Raw genomic sequence first — 11,974 nt, 5'->3', positions numbered from 1 at the left:
TCATGAGTCATTTTTTTTATGAATTTTTTTTTAAAATTAAAATGCTCCCAAAATTTTTAATAATTTTAAAAATGCCAATATTTTTTTAAATAGTAAAAAGAAGCTGTTTTGGCATCTTTCAATTATTCAAATCAATTTATCAGAATTTATTGTAAATTAATTATATTTAAGAAAAATATTTATAATATTAAAGAAATATTTAAGACAAAAAAAATGAGAATTTGCGAAGAAAAGAACCAAAACAAGTCATACGTGTAAACATACATAAGCTTTTATTTGAATGATATGAAGCAGAAAAGCAGCACCTGCGCTTATTTGCACAAAAATGAGTCGGAAACCATCCAAACCTTCTTTTCACCACTTTGAACGGAAAAATACCCGGACAAAAACAAACCCGTCAATCGCTAGCTTAGCCATATCGCTACGAGCAGCTGCTGGTGTCATATTTCAAGCAATTGTGATTATTTATTGATGTATTTTTTTGCTCTTCGTGTTCTAAAAATAACACATTTACTCGCCACGGACAAAAAAAAAAACGGGAGTTTTCGTGATTTTGACGTCAGAAATCAAATACAATTCTTCGTTAGCGTGCTAAAGTTATTTAGCTCGTGATAGGAAGGCACCGGTAGCCAAGACATCCAATGACAGCGTTGGGATTTTGTACGGGTGAGACGGAAAAGCAGAAAAAACATTCAAAACAATACCTGGAGATATTAAAGTCTTCTACATAAGATACCGACAAAGCTGATATTTTAAGACATTCTTTACGATGTTGTCGCTACGGTACGTTCTTTGGTCGTGTGCCCAACCGTCGTTATTAACGGGAAAAAAAAAGATTGGACTGCGGCGATAGCGTGACGTGGAAAAGGAACCTGTATTCAAAAGTTTGAATACGAACAATCGCATTTTTTGGAAACAAATTGGTCGCATTCCAACGTTACGCTAGGCTAGAATTGTTAGCATACGTTTGCGAACAAACGGAGACTGTTTTTTCACGCAGATTTCCGCAAATAATTTGTCGCATTCAAACATTCATTAATGCTTTCGAGGAAAATAATTGTTCGCCTCGTTAGCGACAACCGCTAACGTATTTTTCCACCGAAAAAAATCCCCGAACGTCAAAAAAAAATAATCGCAAAATTTGTTCGTGACCGCAAAGTCGTCCGCACTTTCAAGAGTAGCTATTGTATTTTTTTTTATATTACATAATAAATAATAAATCTTTGTCTCCATACATTTATATATAAAAGTCCTTGCCGGATCGCGTAAATAAAGTTTATAATAATACAGAAAAAACATCTAAGGTACGATACAGTATACGACTTAACATTTTTTTTTTCCCCCCCTCGGGTAAACGAGTCCGACTCCGGGCTAGCCGCCGCCCCCATCCCGCGGGCGTTAACCTTTGACCCCGGGGGGCGCCGAAAGAAGGCGAGAGGTTCACATTCGGAAGAAAATAGATAGTGGGCGTGGCCTCAGATGGTGACGCGAAAGGATTCCCAGCTGTCGTCTTTGGCCAAACCCGCCTGGCCGGGCTCCGCCTCCCCGGAGCCCGGATGCTCGCCGGTGGGCGTGGCGCCCGCTTCCGGGTAGTACTCGTCGTCTTCGTCGAAGTAGCCGTTTTCCATCATGCCCGAGGCGGCGCTCAAGTCCTGGCAGCTGCCCTTGTACTCTTGGATGGACTCGTGCAGCGACCACAGCTGGCACAGCAGCGACATGTCCTGCTGGCGCAAGCCCACCTAGAGGGGCCCCGCCCGGGGAAATAGCCACAAGTCAGTGACGCAATCCCACCTTAGAGGGCCCCGCCCAGGAAATAGTTGCAATAGCCACAAGCGAGCTACGAGTATCGAGGTGTTCCCTTCGACGTTAGCGTTAGCTCTGGTGGACCTACGCAAGATGGCCGCCACATAGACACGCCACAAGGAAGTCTCAACTCTTCTTCTACTGCCAATGAGTTTATTAAGTACTTAGTAGGCGTCCAATCCATATGGAGGACGTTTTTTGTGGGGGAGAAAAATGGGATTTGGCGAATCTCCTATTTAGAAATTCCGTTTTTCCTCCATTGAGTGACTGACTGATGGACCGGTTCTGATAGGGGAATCCCTGGAAGTGGGCGGGGAAAGGGAAGGGGCCGTTGGGGGGGCGTTTTGGGACTTGGAAAAACATGTCATGCATTCTTTTTGGATGAAAGAATTCCGGGTCTTTTGCTTGTGGGTCATAAAATGCTCATTTTCAAGTCGCAGGGGAAAAAATATTCGGATTTGGACCAGTCCAATTTGGGGGAATCATCCAAAATGAGCATATCAATCAAATATCAGGTTTGGAATATAAATGACGTCAAATTGTGCGATTTCCTTTGGGCAAGGCTTTGCATTGTACATGACATAAGCCGCATTTGACTAATAAAATCGCATTAAAAAGAGCCTTTTTTGTAAGAGAGTCTGAGATTTAAATCACTGGCAATAAAGTGCAAACTCGAAACACGTGTGAAAGTTGCCATTCGCTCTGGTCACTCGAGATACGGGCAAAATTGGCCACAAAAATTGAGGAAAAGACTGACCTTAAAGTAATTGGACGTCGTTCGAAGGCGGATTTCTTTTTAAAAAAGGAATGTTTTTGTACTTACCATCTCTTTCCTGAGCAGAGCCAGGGCGGCGTCGAGGTTGGCCGGCTTGTGGGCCAGCAGGCCGTCGGCGTTATTCCGGCCTCGGCTCAGGTCGTCCTGGATCATGGTCTTCTTCAAGTACATCCGCTCCATGTCCCTCCACGAGCCGCCGCTCGAGTTGAGCAAGCCGCTGAGGCTTTTTGGCAGCGGCGGCAGCCCGTCGATGCACGCCATTCCTCCGGCGGCCGCCGCGGACGCCGACGAGCCGTTGGCCGACTTCCCGTTCATGGCGACGACCGCGGCTTGACAAACGCCACGCCACTAAACGAGTCGCGACGATCGGGACTTTAAACTCCCCCCTTTTTTCTTTTTAGAACTACTAGTTACACAAAAGATCCCAAATGCGATCGAACGACTCACTACAAGTCCCACACGCCAAAAACAGTCGCGTTCGTCTTCCCCGTTTCCTCCTGCTGTAATTACGTCAAGTCCGACGGATGCAACAGCGGCGTTTCCGGTTACAACTTCAAATTAATACGTTTCAAAGAGATACGACCAACAGATATAAGGTGGTCGTGGGTTATTTAGGACTACATAACATCATTTTTAACAGCACGTGTCACCCCATCGATAAAGACGAACTCTGAAATGAGCGTGGCGAGGAAATAAAAGCACTCGTCTCTTTTATTTTTTTAGTAAACTTCCTCGGCTTCCTGACAGCTAACTCTAGAATTAAAATCAACTTCCTGTCCTTTAAAACTCGCTGCTGGGCGTCTCCCCTGCAGAAAAAGGGGGAAAACTTGTTTAAAGATTGTTCTCTCACTTTGTTTAACATTTAATCTGTATTTTAATGAATAAAAACCGATATAAACGTGTCTAATTTAACACAAGAGTGAAAACGGAGGAAATGTGAACCAGAGTATTAAAAAAGGGCCTACTGATTTATGAGGACTGTTTATGCGATTTAAAATGAATTCATTCATCAATGACGAGTTAAAGCAATAAAAGTGAGTGTGTGTGAGGGGAAACAATAGTACAAAAGACAGATGGTGGCTTTCACTTGTCGCCCCAGCGGCACTGACACTACAATAACATCGTAAACAACACACAAAGAATCTCACATGGTTGATGACGTGACATTTATCATTGCTCATTGTCATTCTACGGCAGTTTATCTGGAATTTCTCAACCTAAATAAATGAATTCTTGTTATATTTCATCTTTAGGCGAGAGTAAACAAGATGGCTTTGCCTCATTCCAGTGTTTTCATCCTGGAAAGCAAAAGCTAATCCTGACTTTTTGCTAGGCAATTAGCCGTGCATTGTAAACAGGCTGATCCAGGACCAACTGCTAGGAGTGCACATTATCATTATTATGACAGTGTGCTGACACCAGGGGATTAAGCGTGTGTGCCGCCGGACCCCCCGGCGGGGGGCCGCACGCAAACCCCTAGCGAGCTTCTGCTAATCCATCTGCGCTAAAAGAACAAGCGTCAATGGCTAATCAGCATTGAAAGCCGACTAAAAGCAGACCGTTTGAGTCATTTCTCTTCTTCCGTCTGAAGCAGCTGCCGCCCTTTGACCTCTGACTTTACTCCTCCCCCCTTCCATCGGCCTAACCACGCCCCCTCAAGGTCAAGCGTACACACGCACCAGCACTAAAACGACGGATGGAATAGAACAAGCTTTATTTACATTTCAAACAGCAAAACCGCACAAAAGTGCAACATACGAAGATACAAATGTCAACATGTAAAAAATATATACTAAAAGCTATATCAAATATGAAAAAATCCGTTATAAATACTTTCAGGGGAGGCAACGTGCGTATTTAAAAGGGGAAAATATTAAATGCGCGTTCAAGTTTAAAGTGGATATTTAGTGCAAAACATTTCAAGCAGCCTATCGTTAGCATAGGCAGGCGTCCAAATGCTCGTTGACCTTTGACTCCTGCACGCTAACCTGACAAACGGGGCACGACACCATCACGATAACGGTGCGACTCGCCGCCGTGGCGTCTTCCGACTCTGTTTTCAGCTTCTTGTTTTTAAAGAGATCGATAACGCTCGCCGAGTCGTCGAGCGGTCGCTTCTTCCAAGAAGTTAGCTTAGCGTCGCCGAGTTGACTAGAAGCGGAGGGAGGCGAGGAGTCGGTCCAAGTCGGGGAATTGGAACTCCTCGGCCAATCCAACGAGACGGATTTGCCCGGCGACTTGTCGAACAACGAATCGAGCGACGTTTGCTTCAATTTTTCGGAATTTTGCCGACGGCCGAGATCGGAGAGACGGATGGGCGATCCGTTAACGTTGACGAACGCTTTGGTGTTGCCCACCGACTTTTTGGCGGGCGTTTTGCGGTCCTGCCGCGTGGGCCAACCGAGAGCGGGGAAGACCCGGAGCGGGGGAGAAGGCGTTGCGGGTTTACTGACCGCTGAGGAGGCGGAGCAAGGCGAAGGAATGGGATTGCCGCCAAGGATGAAGCCTTTGCCGCTGAAGGCGATGACGTCCCGGATGTCGCGACTTCCTGCCGACCACAAAGAACACAATGTTATACTTTTAATTGTAAACGTCACCGATAGCGGTAAATCATGCCCTAAAATTCAAATGTAAAAATGTTGTGTCGCGTCACTGAAACATATATGAATCCAAATTTGAACTTCCGAAAAATGATTATTCCCTGAAGTAATTTGGATCTAAACAAAAATCTGAGAAATGAGTAGACACTATCAAAATAAAACCCCTGCCTCGGCCCAAAAATTATTTGCACAGAAATAAATCAGAAATGATTTGTGATTATAGACAATGTGAATTTTTGTCCATCTTATTTTACTGTTAGCTTTGCAAAATGATGAAAGCTTTCCACAATACTAGTGTCCGACGCGTGCAATCAGTGGATTGGCGTCAGGTGCTTCTCTTGCCCAACCCCCGCTGGTTCAAGTTTGTCAGCCAGCTCGGTCGGTGCTGGAGGCTTGAGCCAAAAAGCTGCCCCCACCCCACCCCACCCCACCCCACCCACAGCGACCCAACCCCCGTTGATTCAATTTTGTCAGCTATGTATGTACCGGATGGCTTTGCAAAGCCACCCCTGCCTGGTATAAACTTGCAAAGCCAGTCCAAGACTTTTTCTGGACCTATTGAAAACGTTGGCCGTCAAAGCGCAGACATTTGACCATTTTGACTTATTTAAGAGCGCCTTGATCAATGAATATTTTACCCATTATCCCGTTTTTGGTGTTTTTTCAGAGGGTTGGAACGAATTAATTTGTTTTTCGTTCATTTCAATGGGAAACGTTCGTTCGACTTACGAGAATATCGACAAACGAGCTCATTTCCCGGAACCAATTAAGCTCGTATCTCGAGGTACCGTGTGACCGGACTTTTGGTCGACGGCTGTTTGGTCGCCCGGACCCAAACGTGCGGCGACCAAAAGTCCGGCGACAAAACAAGGTAAAACAACACGATCTACGCATCAATGAAAGCTGACAATGGCCATGAGCAGTTTCACTGAGCCGACGTGTGAGTGTACAAGTTTGTATGTACATGCGCTGTCCCTTTAAGAAGCAACGTCAGTCAGGGTCTTAACAAGTTCTCCAACAAAACACAATAAAAGTACGTGAAATTTGGAGCTTTTCTTTAGCCTAATAATTAATAGGGCATTAAGTATGACTACATAATAATTCACAGTTTGGATTTAGGGAATTTGAGCAACAATTTTAAATGGTAATTATCAATAACCTTCCGGGCGACCAAACGTCCGAGTACCCGAGGTACCACTGTATAGGCTTTAAAACGGAGAATTAAACCTTATGCAGAGTCAAAATCTGTTCAAGAAAAAATTGCCACAAACAAAAAATAAATAAATAAAAATTGCAATTACCGGTAGGTTTTTCCACGATGGCCATCTTCCCGATGGCTTGTAGCTCCTCCTCTTTTTTCTTCTTCTTGGTCTTGCCCTTCTGACCGTACCCCTCCGGCTCCTTCACTTTGGTGTAGGTCCCCCCGCACGTCCTCTGGTGGTCCCCCCACCAGGGGTCTAATGACGAGGGGGCCCGGTTCATGGCCCTCTTGACGAATCCCAAGTAGGGCTTGCGATTCCGGCAGGGCCCGTCGCAGCGCCACCAGTGCTGGCGGTACACGTCCACCTCCTCGTTGAAGTTGTGGTAAACCTGATGGCGAAGCCGGAAGCTTTTTTAAATAAAAAAAAAGGCATGAGCCGCCCGGAGCGGGAGATCCGGCGGCGGAGACTCACGGTGATGTTGGTGCCGCCGTCTCGGTTGATGCGCTTCATGTGCTTGCAAAATTCGGGCCCGTGTCCGTCGCGATCTCGGTCGTTCTGCGTCACGAAGAGCAACGCGTGGATCATCTCGTGGAGCAGCGTCTGAGCGCAAAGCAAAAACGACGTCGTACGTCAAAGCGAGACCAGAAAAACGGCGAGCTTGGGTGAAAAACATTGGCAGTAGATGGCGGTGATGTGGGTTTACCTCCACCAGGTCTTTCCGAGGTCTGAGTTTGAGCAGCGGCTCGCTGAGTCTGATGGAACAAAGTCCGCCACGGCCCTCGTAAGAACACACGCCAGCACACCTGAGCATGAGACATGAGATTATTGTTGGTTGTTCAAAAAAAAAGTAATAACATTTATAGCACTAATAGTAAATATAAGCAATTATTGCTAAATATACATGATGGTATTTGTATCCTTAAATTTGATAAACTAATCCCAAATTGAAATGAATTAAAAAGCAAACTGGTTACAGACACAAGTGACACTCAAATATTTTTAAAGTATAGTACCATCTATTTCATTTTAACTTGAAATACTAGCTGTGGATCAAGAAAATCAGTCAAATGAGAGCCATGCAAGGATTTGTTTTGGGGGGAAAAATGTTATTAAATGCAATACAGTACTCGGCCACTAGAAGGCGGTGTATTTAGATGTATATGTAGTCGAGTGCGATTTTGTAAGACTTACAGTGTCATCCTCGGGCTCCATTTGACCTCCACGCCGCTCAGTTTCCCCCAAAAGAACTTGTTGTTAAACTCCAGGAACATGGCTCGCACATCGGGAGTGGGGTCCAACGTCTCCCACGACGCGTCCACGAGTGACAGCGGTCTCTCGGGCTTCCGGGGGACAAGTGTTTCCCCGCTGTCTTTAACCTTCGCCGCTTGGCTCAATTCTTTGTTGAACTGTTCCTGAAGATGGAGAGCCAGCAAATAATCGTCATCCAAGTTGTCACCGTCCATGTCACGTCTATACCAGGCTTACAAGCGGATTGTCCAAGATGACACTTCCACCGCAACTTTAAAACGCCCGTTAATCATTAAAAAAATATGCTGGCATTTACGATTAAAATATGTAATAAGAATACTAAATAATACACCAGAAAAGTAAAAGAAAAGCGTCTAACAACACGTAGTGCCGCCAGTTCGAATAAAAATAACGTTACGGTAGCAGAGGACGAAGGAATCTGGTAAAGATTTCAAAATAAAACATATTTAGCTTATTAGCAGGCACGTCAACCACGATTATAACAGATATTTCAGATTGATAAAATGCATAAAATATTATTTACATTAAATTAAATGATTAATAAATGAGTTTAGATGATAAATAAACATTTCGAGAATCACTAGAGCTTTACACTGAATGCGGCATATATTGGCTTCTCAAACTTGACTTACAAGCGAGCTTCTGTATCCGGAACGCAACGAGACTGTTCAAAACATACCCGGAGTTTTTGTGTTAGCTGTTCAAATAAAACACGACGATCTAGAAACGTTTTTTTAGAAGACATTTTTAAAATGAAAATACGTTTGGTATAAAAAAAAAATACTATACGTATTTAAAATACACCTGCAGTATTTTTTTTCTCTTGGATACCTTTTGGTTGGTCGGGTTTTTTTCACTCCCGATCACGTGACGTGCAAGGGTGTCACCCTGTTTCCTGTTTGGGTTGCTATCTGTCATCGTCAGTCACCCCGAATGGACCTTTTTTCGGGTATATTTACGCGTTTCTGGACAAATAAAGGAGATTAATCGCGATCTAAGATGTCCGAACCTGGAAGCCGACTCCGCAGGCTGCTGGAGTCGCCCAATTTCGACTCTCAGAATTACGTGAAGCAACTGTCCCAACAATCTGACGGCGATCGGGACCTTCAGGAGCATCGTCAGAAGATCCAAAATCTGGCCGACGAGACGGCCCAGAACCTGAAAAAGAATGTCTACAAGAATTACCGACAGTTCATCGAGACGGCCAAAGAGATCTCGTACTTGGAGAGCGAAATGTACCAGCTCAGCCACATCTTGACGGAGCAGAAGAGCATCATGGAGAGCATCACGCAGGCTAGTGTTGTGACCAGACCACCATCTCCATATAATATCTTGTCGTTTTTTTACACGTGGAGCAGGGAAAGGGAAAAAAATACTTGGTTACCTTTACCATCCAGATGTGCGTACCCTAACTTCATGTTACCTTCACACAGGCTCTGCTGTCCACCGACAAGGACGAGACCTCCAAGGAGATGCAGGCCGCCTTCCCCAAGGAGAGTGAGGAGCTGAAACAGAGGAGCCTAACCTCACTTCTGGAGAAGGTGGAAGGTGGCAAGACCATCATGGACACCCCCGGGAGGCACCTGGTGTACAACGGCGACCTGGTCGAATTCGACGTGGACAACATGTCCCCCGTCCAGAAGGTGCACGCCTTCCTCATGAACGACTGCCTGCTGATCGCCAACTGGCTGGCCAACCGGCGCGGGGCCGTCAAGTACAAGTACAACGCCTCGTACGACCTGGAGAGCTTCGCCGTGGTCAACGTCAAGGACAACCCGCCCATGAAGGACATGTTCAAGATCCTCATGTTCCCCGACAGCCGTATCTTCCAGGCGGAGAACAGCAAGATTAAGAAAGAGTGGTTGGAGATCCTGGACGAGACCAAGAAGAATAAAGCTAACAAGGAACGGGGCAAGAAGGAGGAGGAGAAGCCCACCTCGCCCGTTCGGGCCGAGGTGTCCACCAACCCTTTCGACCGGGACGACGACGACGAGCAGGCGGAGGTAGGATCTTCTCCATTTTTTCTCTCTACGTGGCGTCATTCTCGAATGGTCCACCAGGTGGATGAGAGCGTGGATCTGGGTCTGGAGTGGATCCAGGAGCTTCCAGAAGATCTGGACGTGTGCATCGCCCAGAGGGACTTTGAGGGCGCCGTGGACCTGCTGGATAAGCTCGACGAGTACCTGAAGGAGCAGCCGCTCACCCCCAAAGTCAAGGATCTGCGAGGCAAAGTGGACGAGAGGGTCAAGCAGCTGACCGACGTCCTCGTCTTTGAGTTGTCGCCCGATCGGTCGCTGCGCGGCGGTCCAAGGGCCACCCGCAGGGCCGTGTCGCAGCTCATCAGGCTCGGTTAGTGCGTGGCTGCCGTCCCTCTCGGCTGGCTGGATTGGACGCCTCTCTCGGACTCGCGCTATGCACTGAAAAATATTTGGCTGGACAAAAAGTAGCGTGAAAATCAGCAATGTTAAAATACATGTAACGTAAAAAAAAATTTGTTTGGAAGAGAACAAGAAATGGTGAATAAAAAAGAAATACATTAGGATATTTTGATTTTAAAGAAATGATCTGATAGACAAATACAAATGAAACACAAACAAACGTAAGATTTCAAAGTAGTATTATTTGCCAAAATGCTTAAAGCCCAATCATACATGGAAATAAAATAACTCAATTCCCAAAATCAAGTAAAAAAAAACCCAATACAAATATGCTTGTATATTATAGATTTAAAAAACTACAACTAAAAACGAAGCAAAAAACAATTAACAAAATGTCAAAAATGCTAATATTTAGCTTTGTCAACAAACGGCAAGGACAAATTATCCAAATAAAAACAAGCCGATCTTCATTCCTAAAAGTAAAATCCACCTGAACCGGACTCGTACCACATCTTGCCGTGTGTTTTTGTAGGCCAGTCCACCAAAGCCTGCGAGCTGTTCCTGAAGAACCGCGCGGCGGCGGTCCAGACGGCCATCCGCCAGCTGCGCATCGAGGGCGCCACCTTGCTCTACGTTCACAAGCTCTGCAACATCTTCTTCACGGGCCTGCTGGAGACGGCCAAGGAGTTCCAGATGGACTTTGCGGGCAACGCCGGTTGCTACTCGGCCCTGGTGGTCTGGTCCTGCTCGGCCGTCAAGATGTTCGTGGACGCCTTCAGCAAACAGGTAGGCGCTAGTTAGCCCATCCCAGTCAAATCGATTGGACGTCATTGGTAATAAACGATAGATGAATCTGTGGATTCTAATATATTGGACATCCACCGCTGTCATTGGCAGCCAAAGCCCTGTGAAGTCAAAATTTGATGATTGGAATTATTGAACCCCCAAAAAATGACACTGAAGAATAAAATTTAACCTTTTTAAATGGATGTCGCTTGGAGGTGTTCGACAGCAAGGAGAGCCTGTCCACGGCGTCCGAGTGCGTGAAGGTGGCCAAAGAACACTGCCGGCAGTTGACCGACGTGGGACTGGACCTGACCTTCACGTTGGAGTCTCTGCTGGTCAAGGACGTGGAGGCGGCGCTGCTCAGCTACAAGGACGTCATCGTGGAGGCCAGCAAGCACCGCAACTCCGAGGAGATGTGGAGGAGGATGAACCTCATGACGCCGGAAGCCCTGGCCAAGCTCAAGGTGACGTGTGGCGCTCCAAGGTCGCGTGCGTGTCCACTAAAGACCGTCGTGTGTCCGCTCCGTCCCCCCCGCAGGACGAAATGCGCGCCAGCGGCATCTCGTCCTTCGACGCCCACACGGGCGCCGACTGCTGGGTGAACCTGAGCTACACGATGGTGGCCTTCACCAAGCAGCTGCTGAGCTTCCTGGACGAGGCCCTCAAGCTCTACTTCCCCGAGCTGCACGCCGTTCTGCTGGAGAGCCTGCGGGAGATCGCGCTGGTGGCCGTGCAGCACGTGGACTACAGCCTGCGCTGCGAGCAGGACCCGGACAAGAAGGCCTTCGTGGTGCTCAACGCCGCCTTCCTGCACGACTGCGTGCTGCCCGAGGCCGAGCGCCGCTTCCAGGAGGCCGTGGGAAAGCCCGCCAAGCAGCTGAGGGAGCTCCGCAAGAGCACGCGCCCCGTCCGGGTCAACCCGGACAGCACCACCTCGCTGGTCTGACCCGGCGGTGGTGGCACGCCGTCCGTTTCGAATGGTCGTCCACCGTGGTGACTGATGGATCTGAAAAAGGGATAGAAAATGGTTTCAAGGCACATTTCATTGTCACTGCTGGATCTCGTTTGAACGTGGGAATAATAATGTGGTTTCACAAGCATTTGACTCCATTTGTTTTTTCAAAACAACAGAAATTAGCTTCACAATGATATGAAATTCCT

At 46.8% G+C, this 11,974-nt stretch overlaps 3 protein-coding genes across 4 annotated transcripts; 1 reads left to right on the top strand and 2 right to left on the bottom strand.

The window, feature by feature from the left end:
- Window positions 1–249: 249 nt before the first annotated feature.
- On the bottom strand, window positions 250–3,221 carry fam89a (family with sequence similarity 89 member A). Its single transcript, XM_077587717.1, has 2 exons — window positions 2,627–3,221; window positions 250–1,739 (listed from the first exon to the last, which is right to left on the bottom strand). Exons 1-2 carry the CDS (start codon window positions 2,891–2,893, stop codon window positions 1,476–1,478), a joined length of 531 nt encoding a protein of 176 aa, XP_077443843.1. The 5' UTR covers window positions 2,894–3,221; the 3' UTR covers window positions 250–1,475.
- A 1,052-nt stretch (window positions 3,222–4,273) lies between these two features.
- Window positions 4,274–8,055, bottom strand: sprtn (SprT-like N-terminal domain). Its single transcript, XM_077587333.1, has 5 exons — window positions 7,572–8,055; window positions 7,084–7,183; window positions 6,852–6,980; window positions 6,480–6,768; window positions 4,274–5,126 (listed from the first exon to the last, which is right to left on the bottom strand). The coding sequence occupies exons 1-5, from the start codon at window positions 7,841–7,843 to the stop codon at window positions 4,513–4,515; spliced, it is 1,404 nt and encodes a 467-aa protein (XP_077443459.1). The 5' UTR covers window positions 7,844–8,055; the 3' UTR covers window positions 4,274–4,512.
- Window positions 8,056–8,502: 447 nt separating this feature from the next.
- On the top strand, window positions 8,503–11,913 carry exoc8 (exocyst complex component 8). Of its 2 annotated transcripts, XM_077587743.1 has the most exons (6): window positions 8,506–8,942; window positions 9,083–9,652; window positions 9,710–9,998; window positions 10,560–10,813; window positions 11,029–11,277; window positions 11,352–11,913. In XM_077587743.1, exons 1-6 carry the CDS (start codon window positions 8,649–8,651, stop codon window positions 11,757–11,759), a joined length of 2,064 nt encoding a protein of 687 aa, XP_077443869.1. In that variant the 5' UTR covers window positions 8,506–8,648; the 3' UTR covers window positions 11,760–11,913. The 2 variants fall into 2 exon arrangements, with proteins under 2 accessions (XP_077443868.1, XP_077443869.1); XM_077587742.1 differs by having other exon boundaries at window positions 8,503–8,942; window positions 9,083–9,998.
- Window positions 11,914–11,974: the final 61 nt, after the last annotated feature.

Source organism: Stigmatopora argus, chromosome 19 (assembly GCF_051989625.1).
Source record: "Stigmatopora argus isolate UIUO_Sarg chromosome 19, RoL_Sarg_1.0, whole genome shotgun sequence".
NCBI lineage: Eukaryota > Metazoa > Chordata > Actinopteri > Syngnathiformes > Syngnathidae > Stigmatopora > Stigmatopora argus.
Note: the sequence above shows the minus strand (reverse complement) of the source record. Positions and strands in the feature narration are given on the sequence as shown.